General features: G+C 38.9%; 1 protein-coding gene across 1 annotated transcript in view; it reads right to left on the bottom strand.

The window, feature by feature from the left end:
• The window catches only part of nfasca (neurofascin homolog (chicken) a), an 84,107-nt gene that overhangs the window by 6,571 nt on the left and 58,435 nt on the right, over positions 1-19,101 (bottom strand). Inside the window, exons 25-33 of the mRNA XM_053446456.1 lie at positions 18,794-18,916; positions 18,253-18,426; positions 16,442-16,468; positions 13,455-13,724; positions 12,682-12,804; positions 7,815-7,964; positions 6,569-6,697; positions 5,736-5,771; positions 5,115-5,184 (exon numbers count right to left, since the gene is read on the bottom strand). Of these exons, the coding sequence (XP_053302431.1) occupies positions 5,115-5,184; positions 5,736-5,771; positions 6,569-6,697; positions 7,815-7,964; positions 12,682-12,804; positions 13,455-13,724; positions 16,442-16,468; positions 18,253-18,426; positions 18,794-18,916 (1,102 nt within the window). The remainder of the gene's footprint in view (positions 1-5,114; positions 5,185-5,735; positions 5,772-6,568; positions 6,698-7,814; positions 7,965-12,681; positions 12,805-13,454; positions 13,725-16,441; positions 16,469-18,252; positions 18,427-18,793; positions 18,917-19,101) is intronic.

Genomic DNA, 19,101 nt, shown 5'->3' with positions numbered 1-19,101 from the left:
ATGACAACAACCCAGCATCCTATAATGACTACACACCGGAAGATTACCAGCCAACTGGGCAGCTGTGGCTCAGAAGGTCCACTAATAGGGAGGTTGATGGTTTGATACCCTCCATTCCGGATGCTGAAGTGTCTTTTGGTCACTCTAAATTGCTCCTGATATTGTGTGTGAATGATGTTGGAAAGAAAAGTGAGTTCTGGGAGTGAATGAACGTGACTAGTAGTGTAATACACTTTGGGCCTGATCTACTAAAGGTTTGTGTGTGTAAAAACGTCTGCAAATTGTGTTTCTTGAGCTATGTTAATATTTCTTTGTTGTAGCTCAACAACATGTTTGTGTGCCTCTTCCACTAACACCTCAAATATCAAGGTATCAAATTTTGTTTAGCGATTGCAACTCACTCTGCGATCGGTAATGCTCTTTCACTTGTTATCATTTACGCAATTATTTATAGTAGATCTCCCGCAAAATGCCCACAAACAGAACGTGCAATCTTCACATGCAAATTAGCACTCTTTATTTGGGATCTTAGTAGATCAGACCCTTTGAGTGGCCAGTGAGACTAGAAAAGTGCAATACAAAAGCATTTAATTTAACCAATGATTTAAATTGCGTTTTAAAATATTAACATTCCAATCTAGCATGAGGCTTTGGGCTGTAAACGCATTTCCAGCGGCGAAATCACTTAATTTGGAGGTCAAACTTCATTGCAGAGGACTAATTACAGTTAGTACGGCAAGTGGAAGTTGGAGCAGGCTTTAAACTTTAATGGATAGTTATGAGGGTATTAACTAGGGTATTAACCGTTTCATATGCATTTGTTCACATTTGGTTTCCTCTTCCTTTGTGTACAAGTATTTCCTGACTGATCAGACTGCCGCCATTTTCTCAGAACTTCCTGCTGAAAAATCAATGTTGTGTAAAACTTATGATTCTACTTTGAAGTATTGTAACAAGATGCATGAATTTCAGGTCAGAACATTTTGGTTGATCTCCAGGCCTTATGCACCTGGTGGTAGATGCTTTCATCTGGAATCAATGTATTCTTGCTGGAACAACTGATCCAGGAAGAGCCTATAATCGGGATGGATGCTTTAATATGTACAAGATGAAGTTTGGCAACTCTGTACACCTCTCTGGCTAACAACATCCAACACATTCAGATGCATTATAATCAATGGATGAGTGCAATAGCCAATGAACATATTCAAATAATAAATTCAAATTACCATTCAGGTTCAATTAATGGAAGTTTCAAGTTGATTCAATTAAACGTCATGTATAGATTACATTATTCTAAAGAAAAATTTAATAAAATGTAGGTACTTTCCTATACTGCGCTTTGATTGGTCATCAAGACAAACAAATATCTCTATATAAATACTTACAATTTACCCTAATGTATCTGATATTCCCAACAATCACTCCGGGTCCATGACCTTTGCCTTTGTCCCATGATTGTCCCTTTTTGGTATGATATCTTTAATTGGTAATCTAACAATTATGATCTGATGCACTGTTTGGCTGCTCTTAGGCAGACCTTATGTTTGGTATGTTAGTTGAAAAGAGGATAATACTCAGTGAATTGACCAGTGCTCTTTGTTTCTCCAGATGCTTTATGGTTAATGAACAATTTGAGAGCTCCTGGGGCTCAAGTGTTAGGCTCCCTATCTACCCTGAATTACTCCCTTTTGTGTGATATCGATTCTGGCTATTCCTCACCATATGCTTTGTTTTCAAAAAATGACTAAAGCCTGAAACATGCTTCTGCGTTTTCACGGGCCCGTAAGCGCAAGAGCCCTTCCGGGTCCCTTACGTGCTTATGTATCCCTTCTTACGTGCTGACGGGCGTCGCCCCACTTTTCTAAAATTTACGGCAAAGCTCCGCAAGCTCACTCAGCCCGCAAGGCTGTGATTGGTCTGCTCTACATCCCTTCTGGAGCTGCATTTCCGGTTTCATGCCCCATAATACAGGCAGAAACAACGGAAGATTTTAAAAAGAAGAATGGACAACCGGGAAGAACTCCTGTCGGAAGAGGTCCGAAAATATGAGCACCTTTACAACCCGTCGACCGTCGGCCGTACAGACCACCTACGCCTCCGTCTCCTCTCCAGTCGCTTTTCCTGATGACTAATTATAAGAAGTTGCTCTTCAATGTCCAGCAGCTCCATCTCAATCAATTGTTGTTCGGTTGGAATCGTGAATACACTCTCTGCCATGGTTCACCGTGTGTTTGTAATGGAGAACACGACTGGTAGAAGGTAAATAAACAGTCAACAACGATTGCCACACCCACAAAGAAGGCGTCTCTCAGGTCGTCTTCGACAAAAAGCATTACTCCGCCTAGTGTTCTGGCGCGGAATTGCTTTGTAAGACGCGCAACGGTTGGGGAAGCATGAATGACAACGAGTCTTGCGCCACAGCGGCGTGAAAAGACGCAGACGCAGTCGCAGAAGCATGTTTCAGGCTTAACTGATGGAGGCTGTAACTGCAGCTATCTCTGTCTTTTCTGGCTTCAATGTGGTAATTTGTGGTTTTAGTTTTTTATGCTTTTGTATGTTTGCTCTGTACTGTATGCTTTTGTTGATTTTTTTGTCTGTGTGATACATTTTTTACTTAATAATAATGAATTTCACCGTATTTAGCTCCAAAGAACATCAAACAATGTAGAGTGACATTTTTTAAGTCACAGGGTGGCTGTGGCTGAGGGGTAGAGTGGTCGTCCTCCAACCTCAAGGTCGGCGGTTTGATCCCCAGTCTGACCCATCTGCATGCCGAAGTGTCCTTGGGCAAGATGCTGAACCCTGAATGGCCCCCCATAGAATAATAGAGTGCTGCGATAGATGCACTGTATGAATGAATGTGTGAATGGGTGAATGTAAAACTGTACTGTAAAGCGCTTTGAGTGTTCATCAAGAGTAGAAAAGCGCTATATAAATACAAAACCATTTACTTGTATCAGATATACTGCAATATTTGTGAACTTCATCATTTATTTATTTTCCTGTAAAAAATAGAATGTCAATTTTAAATCCAAATCTAAATGATCACCAGACTATACTTTTCTGTGTGTATGTATGTATCTCTTGGATGTAATGTGATCACCATGGTATGAAGTTTAGGTTGTTGACACTGGAATAATTTTGTTACTGTGATTATTAGATTTCCAGTTTGAAATTGTTATGGAACTGAAGCCTACAACTTGGCTGCTTCGTTCTCTCTGTTAATCAGAGCCAGGAAGTTTAATACTTACTATGATGTCACTCATAAAATAGTTAAAATGATACTTTAAAACCTAAAGCGGGACAGATTTTGCTGACATCATCTAAGCCCAACAAAAAGCCAATAATGCTGATTGTCCCTGTTTGAGCAGACCCAAACAAGTTACACTTTATCCACAGCCCCTCTCCCCAGCTCAGGCGAAACACCGACTCCACCCGACATGCACAGGCAGCGAAAAATGCCGTGCCGAAACTTAAGTACCTGTTTTCGTTTTCGTTCCTGTCAGGGACAGATGACCCATTTCAGCGTGGGGGGGGGGGGGGGGGGGGGGGGGGGGGACAAAATGTGAGGAAAAAGTGGAGACAGCAAGATAGAAGATGTGCAGAGAAAGAAAGAGGACAGATGACAGAGAAGCCTCACATGAGACATGCATGTAATTTCTTTATGCACACACACAAAAACACAGAGACACAGAGCTGGAGTGGTGTGGGATTGATGCATTAGCACCAGGGACAGAATCAGAGTAAAGCGATGACCTTGAGTGTAAAATACGGGTTGAGTGTTAATGTTAGATCCATTGTTGATTAACAAACAGTGCGGGATCTCAGATATTGGGGATGCATGAATCACAAAAGCACAAAACACACACAGCATTACATAATTTTAGCAAAGAGGTTAATTATTTGTGTACTTTTCATTTATGTAAAAAAGAGTGTAGATTGTGTGGATACTGTAAAGGACCATATTCTTGTGACTGTATGTGCGCTCATATATGGGCAATCACAGGTTACTGTTGTCATTTCATCATTAGGATCAAATGTCAGTCACATTTAAATGTTGTTGTTTTTCATCTAAGGGTATCTACAATCAATTATAAAAGCTGCACTGTCACTCTCACAGAGTTAGAACGTGTACATCTCAGGTTTAGAAAGCAGGTTAATGTAAACTTGTTTTTAGTCAAAGTTCAATGGGACCTGGAAGGAGATAAAGGCACATCATTCACCAACATATTCTACAGCATATACAGTACATCCAAACATTACAGAAATATGGCAAACTGTGTAGGCTCAATTGTTATTATTGCACAACATAGCATGTGTCATTTTCATATGTGGCCCTGCTTAAAAAATGGTACCCAGAAAAGGGTGGTGCAAGGATGGTAAACTGACCATGGAATAGTAGGATTTCATTGTACATCAGCTGCTTGACTGAGAACATTTTCATCCAGGTGAACTCTTATGCACATACAGTATATTGTACATGAAACAACTCTCTTATGTTGCCCACAACTTTCAGTTTAGCCAATCACAAGATTAGCGTGTTATCACTAACAAATCTTTTTGTCTGTTGTCAGACCACTTCATTGAAGGGGTCAGCTGACCGCAGCTCATTAACGCTACCTGCTTACTAAGTCAAACTCATCCTGGGAAGCTGCATTAACACCTACAAAGGAAGTCATGGTTATATCCTTAAATGAAGAATGTGTTAACAACAACACATGTGACTTTTTAATGTATTAGTCCATGAACTTGTTTATGAAATGTATCTATAGAGCCCTAGCTGCACGAGTGATGGTAAGAGTCCTGTTCGCCATGAATAACTTGTAAGCATTAGACCTATTTGCTGAACTCCATCATAATTGATGCACATCTCATCTGATCTGAATTTCCACCATTCAACCATCTTGCATCACTTGCTGTTGACATTTTCTGGACCTGGCACCAATAATTAAGGCAAAAAATCGAGTGGACACAATCCTTATCAATTTACCCAAAATTCTTGTGACCTATATATATTCTCAAATGAACTTCCAATTATTTGAAAGTTAAGTATACAAATACAGATGATATACTTAGGGAAGACAGTGAACAGTCTGTATAATTATACTTACTGGTAATCGAAGGATCCATCCTGGTCTTTATGGTCCACTGAGTCTAAGGGGAGATCTTTTTTGTCACGCACTGAAGAAACAAGAACGAATGAGACATTATTATCCTTTTGCTGATATCGACAAAATAACCACATATTGAGGAGTTTCTGGAGTTAGATTGAAAATATTAGTACTAATATAAGTTCCATACATTTGTCTTTGACCTTCATTTATCAAAGTGTTAAGGTTCACTATGTGCCAGCTGATCACCTTTTCCCTACTATCATATCATACTAATGCGTGTATAAAGCAAACAGATTTGGCAAATTTTGTACAAGTAATTAATGTACATGATATATCATGCCAGTTCAGTAGCTTTCAATTTTTGAATTTAAAAACATCCATAACATAGACAATAAATCTATGCTTTTTTTGCTGTTTAATCTTAGTATAAAACTGGAACACAATGCAGGTTAGAGGACTTTTGAGCTTGTTTTAGTTCAGTTGTTGGGTTGGATTTGTAAAGTGCATCAGTACTTCACTCAGTACTGAAAACTTGTTTACTCCAGTGTGTATATTTGTTGCTTTACTTAGTTCATCACTGGGTGTTAGTTCTTATAAGCATCACATGTCAGGACCTACCGAGATATTTTAAGAAACCAGTCACACAGCAGCCACCTAAATATTATAGAAACTGTAAAACATTAACACAATTCTCATTTTTGTTTGTTTGAATACACTTAATTATGACATAGTGTAGATCAGGATCAAAAGCAGGAAACTTCACTTAAACCATGGTAATGCACCAATCAATACATTTTTACTTGTATAGCCCATATTCACAAATCACAATATGCCTCACAGGGCTTAGCAAAGTGTGACATCCTCTCAACCCTCACAACCTTACACACATACACTTTTAGAATGTACACACTGTTTTATAAATGAGGCCCCAGGTCATGGCCATCGTCCTCATTTACACAGGTCCAAAGTCCAAGTACAATGATGAAACTGGTGTCATTGATTTTTCTGGTTTTATATGAGTCTCGTCTTCACTCCATACAGAGGGTTTTCAAAATGGGAGGACTGAGTAGAGGACTGCTTCCTGTGTTTACTGGCTGCTATAGCTGCCTATGGGCTGCCACATCACTGGTTCGAAACAGTCATGTAATTATTATTTCCTTCCATACACCTTTTGTATGTGGACTGACAATGCAACTGCATCTACAATTGTGTTCAAGATGTGTCACTAACAACTCCCTCAGGTGATTTTGCATGCATAAACATATGTAATTAGAAATACCGGCAAAACACTTTATTTCACAAAAACAAAATAAACAAAATAAGCTTCAACTTAAAAAGTCAGGAGTCTATGCGGAAAATCCTTGTTTTTATTTTTTAAATTCTATGTTAAAATGAAAGGAAAATATGAATAATCCTATTACTGGTATCAAAGCCCCAGTGTCAGGTCTCACCTGGATATTTGCCACCACGACTCCTTTTGATGAAGCAGACGATGAGGAGGATCAATATGATGAGGGCAATAGCACACATCAAGCCTATGAACCAACCCTGAGTGGCGATGTCTACCTGGTCTATGTAAGCTGGAGACATACATAAAGCACATACACAGGGTGGGGCAGAGGGAGAGGGAAGAGTTGAAACACAGTGAGTCATTCTCAGGGCCATAATGAGTCAGAGCAAACAAACCAGACAATCGATTCACATTGCAAAGCATTCAACTCAGAACCAGCATTTCCCCCAGCTCATATCCAAGATTCAGTTGTAGATAGAATCTGATCCATAAAAATAAGGCACCTATCTTCTCAGAAAAGTTCGGGAGAGACTGTTTTGGTGTGAAAGATGATTGTTACTCTCAAGACAAGGTTTCAGTCCAACAAAAATATGCAAATACTTTGAATGGATAAGAATAAAATAAAGGCAAAGGTATTTGCAGCAGCATTTGTAACAATGTACAGATTCTTGTCAACACTGTTGTTACAATCATAAGTCTCATATGGCCGATCAGACCAAGCAGTTGTGGTGATGGCCATGGGGTCACCTTCAGCTCCAGTAGAACTGATGATTGTTGTTAACCTATCATATCCAGCAGTAGGTGGCTGCTGGAAACAGCTATTTGTACATGTTAACAGCTTGTAACTAGCCTGACAACTATTAAACAAAGTAACAATGCAAAACACACTTTATTCAGGGAAACCAACTAGCTAGACTAAGATCTATAATTTCTTATGTAATGTAAGGGATGTAATAACAGGACACATATTATGTTTCCCTCCATGTTTGTTTTGTATATATGATATAGTTAATTGTGACATTTGGATTATAATGTTAAATTGATATTACACAGACAGTACATGAGCTGTAGTGTGTGCTGTCTCAAGATGAAGATCTTGATGGATTAAATATACTTTTTCTACCTATTATGTGCAAACAAATATAAGAACTTACACTAGACGTGTATTTTCTTGACATGTTAACAACATTCTTATAGATAAAGCTCATAAACACAAACAAGTTAAAGTGGGTGGTGCCCACATACAGAAGAGAGAAATGCCTTCTCGTAATAGACTGAAGTTTACTTTGGGAAGAACATGCATGTTGTAAAATAACAAAACCTTAAGAAGTCACCAAGATTTTACTCAGTTGACAGTAGCCCACCTGGCAGGAACGCTGGTTCCACCTAGCCTGGTGTGGTCTCACCTGCTTGGGTCTTAAAGGTGAAATAATTGCTGCTGATGCTGTTGAATTCATGGGAGTAAACCCTCAGACGGTACGTGGCACCTGCGATCAGATCCGCCACTCTAATGGGGGGCTGTTGATTCACTCGTACTGTTTTCTCCGTCTTGTTGCCTTGGAGACACAAGAAAGAGGCCGATCACACTCCGGGGGGTGTGGCCTTCATACCACAATTATGCCTGTGTTTTCTAGTTAAGATCACAGCATCACAATGTTTTGAAGGGAGAGTTTTTTCTCTGAGTGATAGCAGGGTTGGTGATGTGAATTGAGACTGATAACAATGCAGTGCCCAACCTCATCATTATGATTTATTTACCTCTTTACAGTGCAGAAGCAAACATATGTTACTATTGAAAAATTACACCTAATGGATGAGAAGCAAAACTTTGAAGCTCAATTCAGCTGACATTCAGGATCGTTCTCCTCTTTTATGGCTCGGAGACTATATTTAGTGACTAACTCTCCCCAGAAATGTCATCTAAGAAATGGAGCAAAGGAGAAGATAAGCACAAGGAGCAGGTCTTCCTGGCAAAACCACCACTTGGGTGTTCAAACATGCACACTCCTAGAATGTCTTGGGAATGGGCAGGTCTGCATCATGTTTGAACGAGATAGAATTGATTGATTTTGACTGCAGCAGAATTTCCTTGTGTAACATCAGGGGCTAAAGTGGCAAAGCATTGTTCGTCTCAATTAATCACACAGCGACTACAACCCGCGTCTTTCCTGCAAAAAGACATGTCGGTCATGACATGGCCAAGCTATGAGCATGACCCTGAGGTGAAGGAAGAAGGCAGCACTGGGTGGTGACATCATGCACCATGCTTTCAACCATTTAACAACACTGAAGTCAACCAACTGTTTTCATTCCAATGCCATGCTATTAACTACCAGTCTTCAAACCCACCAAACAAAATGCCAATGGTTGAAATAAGCGAAGACCCTCTTTTTCAATAATTAGTAAATGAAGTACTATGAAAATGGCCATGGCTGATATTTAGTATTGTTATAGTGATTTTTAAGTTTTCAGGTCAATGCAGAGAAGAAAGCAGCCCAGGGAGCTCAAAGCACTGCAACTTAAGAAAACACATGCAAATAGACACAACACAGGCAAATTCATCGTCATCAGTCTGACAACGTGTACTGCAAACAACTCAACCATATACAGAAAAAAACTACAAATACAGATGACTAAAGTGTCTCCAGGACGAGACACAAAAAAGAGACAAAATTATGGTTCAATTGTAAATAACACATGCAAAGTCCTCAAAGGTTTAGTGTTTAGGATTGAGTGGTGAAGTTGTAAAGTTCAAGGGCAACTGAATGGTGATGAACAAAGGACTCAGCTTCCAGTGCCTCCAGTTTACAGCTAATTAGCCAAAAGACAAAAACAACTATTGATGTTATCACAATCGCAACCTTGATAAGCAAATAAGGGTTTAACTAATTAAAATACACTAATTTGTGTATTTGTGAAAAGTTTTTAAATAGTTTGATTGCCGGCTCCTCAATTAATAACTCGATCTACAATTTTTTTGTATGCTGATAAATCTTTATCAATACATGATAAGGACAGCCCTCCCTCAAATGTGAAAGGAGGGAATTGTAGGTACACTGAACTAAGTCCTTGTCACCAGCAGTTATTGTGTGTGTGTGTTTGTGTGTGTGTGCGTCCTTGGTAATTGTAATAATAATAATAAACTATTGAATCATTAATGTTTTCAGGCAATTAAGCATTCTGCTTGCCTATAGAAGTTGAGGGTTAACTTAGTTGTGAAACTAAAAGTAATCAAACAATTCATTATAATAATGGCTGCAGCACAATGCCCAATTTTTTATTAAATGTATTCCAAACTTTAAGAACTTTTTTCTGACGATTTCAATAAAGTTGCTGTATTTTTGCATTTTCACATTTATTATTTATCAACATCCATTTTTCCCAGTAAAATGAACTAAATAAGTTGGAGAGGAGAGCTGAGTTCCCTAATTGTTGCAACTCAATAGTAGTTTCAAGGGTAGGTTGGTTTGCATCTTTATGTTGAGAATAGTCTTTCAGTTTTGTTTGAAGATTTTGGTATTTTGAAGTGTTATTTATTTCAATACCACTGAAAGAGGTTTGAGGATTTTTTGTCATGTGCAAAAATAAATAAATTATTAGTGCAATTTTTGGTGCAGTCAATTATTGTAAATATATTCTAAACACTATAGAAGTATAGAAAACATGCACATTGTGGCATCGTTTCTTTGTTGTTGCTGCTCTTGTGATAAACCTTGTGAATACTAAGGAAGACTATTATCTCTGTGTTAAAATCTCTCTGTTTGTTTGAGTGCGAGGGTATTAAAATAAATTGGTAAGTAAGTCAGAGATGTGCTCCTAGATTATCTTTTTGTTTTAGAACATTCTTTTATAAAATAATTATGAGAAGTTCCTTTTTTTCTAACTTGAGCCCCTGCCCCACAAAATGTCTGTGCACGTTCCTGCCTTCAGGTCACATCTTACATGAAAGTCCTGTGTTTGGTTTGTCTGTTCTGGAGTACTAGGTGATAACAAGGTGTATTTGTATCTTGTGTAACTCAGTGGTGGATCTCGGATTTTTTCTAAATCAGATACCAATTTTATGTCCAACATTCAACATACACAACTGATTCAGTAAGTTACATATTTAGGTCATTCCTTTTTCACTGTTAGCTCTATAGCTTTGAGCAAAGCAAGATATCTGTGAATAAATTTTGAAAAATTCTCCTTGTCTAACCACATTGTGTACTTAAAAAAAGATTACAAAATAAAAAATTGCCCTCACCCCTGGATCTGCCCCTGATGTAACCATTTTAACAAATATTATTAGAAATGTCAGAGCGAAAGAAGGAAGGATGTATTCTAGAGTGATATGTACTTTTTCTTGAACATATGAAGATGACTTGGAGTGAACATGAAGGAAATTAAATGTCAATAGGTATTTAAATACTTACATATTTACATTTAGGAGGATATATTTTCAAAATAATTGAGAATTAGAAATGACGGAAAGTCTAAAACATTTAGACTGTTTCAAATAGCAGCTTTTCAGAGTTGATAAAAAATAAATTATGCTTTCAGTGTTCATGAATTTCTTGGATGATATTATGACCAAATGCTAACATAGTAATTAAAAGCACAACTAATATGGGTGTTATGTTCCCCCATTATTAATGGTTAAAAAGTGGCTACAATTTTTTTCTGGGAAAGGCATCGGTTACACAAATCTACAGTCAGGAAAAAAGAGGAAAGATGAAGGGGTTAAGATGGGAAGTGGTGGTGGTGAGGAGGGTGATGGCAGGGGCACACTGCTCCTCTTTTTTGAGTCAAAGCTTTTAGATTTGACGTTGAAGAACAAGGGATGGGTGGAGGGATCATTAAGAATTTCTGCCACCGCGCAAGTACATAAATAACACATCCTTCGTTCTTTCGATCCTTAATGATAACTCATTGAGTGTTGAATTGGTAGAAATGGCCACAGACTCTAAAGACCGTGGGTTGTTCAATCTCAACCAGTAAAGAAGGGAGGATGTGTTTTAAATAAACTGACTTCAAAATAAAAACCCAATCCATAAAAAGAGAAAGTGATTATAGAAGCATGAAGATGTTACTCAAACAATTCAGCAATTGCAATCCCAACAGCCCACTGACAGTGCTGATAAAACCAGAGCAATTCAAAGCCAGGCAGCATGTTGAAAGGAAACTATTGTGATGGTGGATTACATAGGAAGTAGAGAAATTATGATGATTAACCAAATTTCTCACACCAAGAAGTGACAGAAAGAGTGCAAGAAAGACACAGATACAGAGACTCCAGTATATTTCACATTTTAAGTTCAAACTGAGAAATGAATCATTAACTACCAATGTCACATCCTCAAGTAAAAAGCTGATAAAAAACAACAGGCCAATGTGACAGCAGTTACTGCTTCTCTTATGATAGAAGAGTTGTAAAAACATATTCAATATTAAAAAAAAATCTTTTGTCATTCTCTTTCTCTTGCATTCTATTTTTCCTACTCTTGCTCTGTTGCTCTATGAGTATGACAGGAACAAGGACACATTTTATTTCACAAAAACCCTTGAGAGGGGGTTGGGGGGGTTAAGGCTAAGACCCTAACATTAAGGAGGGATCAAAGTCTGTATAAAAAATTTTGTATAAATTACTGGAGCAGAATCGTTCTTTAACTTTTCTGTAAAGGGACCTCTGATCATGTCAATCATGATCAAATGCTGGTAAAAGGACTGAATATGATCAGAGATGCAGGAAAAGGGAAATCTAATGTGAATTTCATAAATAAAGATGGACCGAGCAGTATTCAACCAGTGATGTTTAAGAGAATGTTCTTGAGTCTTCTGTGAAACACCCTAAACAAATCTTTAGATTAGAAGTGACAACATAAGTTCTTACAAGCATTTTAATCTTTTTAGTTTTTTGAATTTGTGGATAAAATGTTTGCAAGTAATTGTCAATTCACTCTGCAAACAGTGATGATTGCTAAAAACTATAGCAGATGGAAACTAAAATTGTTCAAATAAAATTTAATTCAATTATTTGTCATTTCAATAATTGTTTATAAAAAAATATTGATTAGTGCAACTTTTAAATTAAAGCTGGTTTTAATTTAATAAATGATGGCTCATTTTAGAAATTTTGCCTGCTGGCTGAAAAAAAAAGTTTGCTCCTACTCTTTTTACTCGTTGCAAAAATATTGTATCTCCACTGATATCTCACTACTATAGTTTTGGTTTACTCATTAATAAGTTCAGTGCCAGGTGTTGATAGCTCAAGGTGGGCTTGGTCTGGTCTCTTACTGTCCAGTGTGAACTCTAGCACAAACTCGCTGCTGCCGGCGGGGAAGTTGTGTCTCCAGCTGACGTTAGCGTAGTTACTGTTAGGCTCCACCGTCAGATCCCAGATCTGCCGCCCCGGGGCCACTACACAAGGGGTGACGGGGGGTAAAGGGTTAAAGGTCAAAAGCAGGGGGTAAAGAGGGCACAGTTACAACATCGTCACACAGAGCTCCAATTAGAACTATGCATGGTACTATCTCTAAGGGAATGGTTGTTTAGGTTAGGATTCATGCTGAACATAGTCCTCTCAAGCCCCAAGTAGAAATGTTCATGGACAGAAAATTCACCCACAGTAAAGTTCCAGAGGATTTTTCAATTCATGAAAGGTGTAATTGCAATATTTACTTTTGGTTTCTAGAGAATTCCAAAGCTATTTAAAACTAAAAACTAAAGGCGAACTGAACTTGAAATATGTAGCTCTCCTAACTACAAAGTGTAAAGGGTATACTATCCAAGAGCGTTACAATCATCATTTAATGCAAAATACATTTGGGATCTCAGTCCCAGACTCAGAGGATAGTTGCTGGCTACATCCCAATATTCTGAAGTAATTCCCCACTGTTTGTGCAGTAGGTACAGAACAGCTTATCGGAATGCAGCCCTAATGTAGTTTCCTGATTTCGTCAGTTGGGAGAATGCAATTGTCTTATGATATTCATAAATTAAATTGCCATTCAAGATCAACTTAAACACAACAAAGACGGTTAAAACCACAATGGGGCAACAGCATGTACCCAACACATTCTGATCGGTACGCCTGGTGGTGACTAGCACAGGAGGTGTGATGGTGGTTGTTGCCTCAGTTGCAGTGGTGGCGGTAGTAGGAGTTGTTGTAGTAGACGTAGTAGTAGAAGGAGAAGTTGTAGCTTTAGGAGTGGTAGTAGTTGAGGTGCTAATGGCTGTAGGAGCGATGGTTGTAGGAGCCATGGTAGTAGGAGGAAGAGAAGCGAGAGGAGGAGGAGTGGGAGTAAAAGTTGAAGCCACAGAGGCGTCTATAAGGTTGACTACAAGGGAGGAGGTGGGAGAGAGCAGAGGGTTAAACAAGCCATAGGATTATCAAACAGGCAGACACACACTGACACACACACACTGACACAAACGCACTGACAGACATAGGAGAAAGTCAAGGAAGCGCAGAGATGAAACATAGTTCCATGATTTCCCCACTGGCTGCACTTAATCATCCTGCCCATCACATTTCACACAACATACATCACACACACTGGAATCATCATCAGGCAGGAACTGATTTCAGTTTTCACTCGAGTGTCTTTCACTTCATCTCTATTGGGATAAGCCAAATATTGCATAGTCCCTGTGCTGCACACACACTTAGAGGCCACTGCTACCAGGAGGACAAATGATAATATTACACATCTGTACCAATTTCTCCTTGAAAAGGATGCAAATGATTAAAGCATTAAGAATACATATAGAGCTCATATCACCTTAATATTCCAAAAGATCTCCTTGCTCCCTAAATAGAGGAGTAGAACAGGAGGTAGAGCCTTAAGCTCCCAGGCCAAAGACTATACTTTTTTTCTTGTCATTGCATTTAAGTGGCACTCAAAAAAGTACCATTCTGTACTACTCCTCATGTAACAATCGGCTATTGATGAGCCACAGAAAAATGACAAATTATGGAAGAATATCCCCTGGTGGCATCATTTGGTGTTAACTCTTTGATGCTGATGCCATTTGGAGTGAGTGCCCTTCAGATTTGAAGGGCGAAAATGCAGTTAAGTAAAGTGCAATACAATGTTGTTTGTAGTAACTGACTTAAGAGACACCTCAGGCTCGTAAACAGCACACCATTTTCCAATGATTTCCACTTCAAAAATGTTCACCTTTGCAGTACCTTGAAGCTGAGGTCATTTTCAGTACACCTTACCTGTTATTCCAAGTGAGTATAACTGACTCAGTTAACAAACGATGGATAAAGATGGCAGAGTGATATGTGTGTTGAAAAAGCTCTGAAGCAAGACAATCAAGCTATTGAGTGAGCAAACAAGCCAACTGCCGATGGAATTTTGTTTGTCTGTCCTCCATGGCACACTCACCAAGGCCGCAAGATTCATCAAAATGTTTCCAAGGTCTTTACATTCTAGTGTAAGGAAGGGAATTTCCTTTCCACCCACATCCATGCACACACGCACGCAAAAACACAAGCCCAAAACAGCAGCATTTTCATGACATTGTATCCAATGACAATGAGTGAAAAAAAACATTTAAACATATAGATGTTTAAATATGTATATATTGTATATAAATATGTTGCAACACCAGACTAACTTGTGTCTCATAGCAGACAGGATGGGTGATGCTGTGAGATTGAATCGTAAAAGTGCACCGTCACGGACTGGCTCAGAAATCAAAAGTTGAAAGTTAAGAAAAGAGCAAAGGATAATTGTGCAGCATCTCTCAGGGTGAACTATGAGGCCCACTTAGTGAATAATGATACAAAACAATTTGAGGGTGTGAAGTATGTAATATAACCAGTGTGCTATACTGTTGCATACTGTAATTGAGCTCAATCAATGTATATCCCATTCACTAGAAAGGATTTAGAGAGTAACCTACAGCATTTAAAACCAATGCTGACCTGAGCATGGTCAGTGGGCTTATTCAGTCTCTGACAGCACATGTTAGCAGACATACAGCAGTTTAACATAAAGAGGAGAGATGAGGAGAAGCGGATGAGAAAAGAAAGCACAACAGTAGTTCAGTCCAAGAGTAAAAACACAGTCTGGTCTGTTCTAAGTTGGAGCTTTGACCTGTTCTCAATTTAATATAATAATCATAAATATGATGATCTCGGTTCTTTAAGAGTCAATTGACGGAATAATGAACACATTTACTTACAGGTTGGAACCCTTGTGATAAGTGATTATTATTATGTTTAATGTTTTCATTTAAGTTTAAACTAATTTAGATAGGAAGCAAACTACAAATAAATCACAAACTTAAATAATAGTTGCAGAGTTTGCTCAGCTGGAGCTGTTGACAAGCAGCTGACATACTAATACTATAGCATTGCAGTATAACTACTGACATTGAAGAGTCGAATGGGAGGTAGAGCCTCAAGCTACCAGGCTTATCCCTTGTGGAAACAGCTTTCAAATTGAGTTTGGGAGGCGGACATCATCTCAACTTTTAGGATAACTTTCCTCCTTGATAAAGCTTAAAGTTATTCCTGGGGAGCAGGTGACCCCTGAACCTCCCGCAGTTATGCTGCTGATTGTTGTGATGTTCTCTTCTCTTAAAGTTTGATATCATTAATAACTTACTTGTCATTATGGGTTTTGTGGTATTAACAATTGCTCTGCCACTCAATATAGTGAATACAGGGATGGTAGATTCAAGCTTTAATTGTCCCCAGATTGACACTGGAGATTTAATAAACCTAACTTCTAAATGTGCTCCAGTATGTTTACATAAACAGATCTTATTGGTCAGACTCTTTATATTAAAATGGTTTCTGTGTTAAGGTTCATTTGACTCAGAGGTGGAGAGTGAAATATTTAAACCCAAAGGGATCGACACAAATGCAGCAGCTTTGCTGGTGTAAGCTGCAGGGGCTTCTAGATCTAAACGACACAATAGGGGGGTGAAGTTGGACTGCACTGCTGCTGAGTGTTTAGATGGAAACACAGAGGTTGAGGGTGTTTGTACGGGGGGGGGGTGGACAAGCAAACACGCTGTGCTTCCCATTCCCCATTACCTAGACCTGTAGTATCAGTAAAATTATCTGCCAACAACAAGAACAAAAGAGACGGGAGAGAAGGGAGAGGTGTCAGAGAGGACGAAAGACTGGAAGGTCAATTCAACAAATTCTCTTGCTTTCCACTATCTAACATTTTTTTTCAGTTTGTGTTTAATCTTTTTATCTTTGCCATTTAAAAACAGTTTCTTATGAAGTCTGCCCAGCATTACAGGGGACATAGTTTTTTTTTGAAAGAATCAAGTTCAAAGAATGATCACGTCCTATTTATTTCAGATCTACTGGAGTTGACTAGAGGTTAATTCAAATATCTCAGAGGTTGATTTCTCTAAACCATGAAGAATAAAATCAAAACTATATGGGTGAGCAGATACCACTTGAGACACCAGAGGGTCACTGGCTGATTTCAATCAGTGTGTGTATCTGTGTGTGTGTGTGTGTGTGTGTGTGTGTGTGTGTGTGTGTGTGTGTGTGTGTGTGTGTGTGTGTGAGAGAGAACGGGCGAGAGAGAGAAAGAGTGTTAAACACCAGCTCTTTCTCCTCTTCTCCATTTAATGTCATACACAAAGAGACCTGTGTTTGCTTAAGGGCTACAGCCCTTCTCACTTTCTGTTTAATTTTACATCTCCCTCTCTCACACACAGACACAGACTCACAATGTATACACACTTTCTAACCAACCAAGTTCCAATGTAGGTAAATGGTTAGAGCTTGTCTGTTACAAAGTCACAAAAATCGTATGTAAAATATATGACACATAATAGAGCGATGTGAAATAATTCATATTTAAATGATAAATGTATTTAAAAATAATGTAGTATATATTTATGTGTATATCTGTTTTTGTGAGACTGTGTTAGAAATTCTTAATTTAAGGTAGATGATGTAGTTATTGCTGCTATAAACTATCTTGCATTCCGTTATACTTCTGGCTAGCCTCATTAATATAAACAGCACCACTAACATCCTCCAAAATTACCATGCAGTGGAGTCAACACTGTTGAATCAACAGTCAACACAATTTTAATTAAGCCTGAACCTTATTCATTTCTTTAAATGCAGAATAGTTTTAGTCAGGTGTGCCTCATAATCGAATTACTTAAAGGGGACATATTATGAAAATCCACTTTTGTAGTGCTTCTACACGTTAATTTGGGTATCTGGCATGTCTACCGTCCCAAAAACTCTGGAAAAAAACAACTCCCGCGATTTGTTGTGGTTCCTCTATGTCAGAAACAATACGCTAGAGTGCGTCAAATGGGATTACGACCGTAATAAACCTCATAGTCACACCCTGCCCATGTAGGGAGTCTCGCTACATGGCCTTGGATGAGCGAGCTAAAGCTAGCCGGGCTACACCGGCCCGGCTAGCGTTAGCTCGCTGCTGCTACCCGTCAGACATTTAAGTGGCCGCATAAACAAGGGACCCCGGGACACCTCTAAACATTGACTCAACAGTGTGGAAGGATGATGCTGCTGCGCCAGCTCAAGCTCCCACTGCTCCCACTGCGGGGCTGCGCTGGGGAGCTGGGGCTCTGACAGCCAGGCTCACCGGGGGTGAGGGGGGCGGGGCACTCAAAACAGGTCAATCTGAGGAGGGCTGTTTTAGACAGGGTAAAAAGGTGCTGTTTTAAATGATCCTTGTGGTATTTTGACCAAAACATGTTACAGACATTTCATTAAGACCCCAAGGAACCATATCAACTGTGGTAAAATGGGCATAATATGTCCCCTTTAAACCTCTGCAGCTTATAGGGATTTTGCAAACATATATATGTATGTAATTTGATGGAAACACTCATTGGACTCACCCTCATTGGTGAAGTGTGGGGACTCCTCAGCGAAGACCTCTCCTGCTCCCACCTGTGTGAGCGCTGACAGTAAGAACTTATAGCGGGTAGATCGATCTGGCAGGCGGAGGGTGAAGTCTGTCATATTTGGAAGAAAAGTCTCCAGCTGTTGTCGACCCACCCTGGAGCCATTGACTAAACGCACACACACACACACACACACACACACACACATAAACGCAATAAGTAAGCTTCCAGTTGTTGCCCATACTTTCTCTGAGATCTTTTGGATCCTTTCCCGTTCATCTACCTCACTACTACATGTTGCAGTTGTGTATTATGTAATAATAATAATGTTAGAAGCTTCAGCTTTGTTTTCACTTCCAAATTAGCAGTCAATATAAAAGACTAATACTGGTTAAATGAAGATCTGTTTGACCAATTCCCCTGAGATATATTACGAATATGACAAATTCCCAAACCTAAGAAAAACTAATATTTAGAGTTTTTACATCAATTCCTCGCCACCATCAGTACTTGTATGAACATTGGAGCAGCCAACCTGTTTGATATTTGAGCTGATATCCAGTTAGAATGCCGTTTGGCTCCAAAGGTTTATCCCATTCCAAGTAGATAGTGTCAAAACTCCTCCTGTTGATCCTGAAGAACCTTGGAGCATCGGGGACTGTACATGCATACATGTAAACATTTGTAAAGAGAAGAAACAACTGACACTACTGGCACTTTTACTGGCATTAATACTCACATGCTCTCTAGGTAAATAGACAACCAATTGGGTCAAAAGATATCTCAAAATGTAAAGTCCTGTAAAGGGTCCTGTTGCTATTACATTAATGTACTAAAGACATA

The sequence above is a fragment of the Pleuronectes platessa genome, chromosome 2 (genome assembly GCF_947347685.1).
Source record: "Pleuronectes platessa chromosome 2, fPlePla1.1, whole genome shotgun sequence".
Taxonomy (NCBI): domain Eukaryota; kingdom Metazoa; phylum Chordata; class Actinopteri; order Pleuronectiformes; family Pleuronectidae; genus Pleuronectes; species Pleuronectes platessa.
The sequence above is the reverse complement of the archived record's forward strand: the minus strand, read 5'-3'. Positions and strand labels throughout refer to the sequence as shown.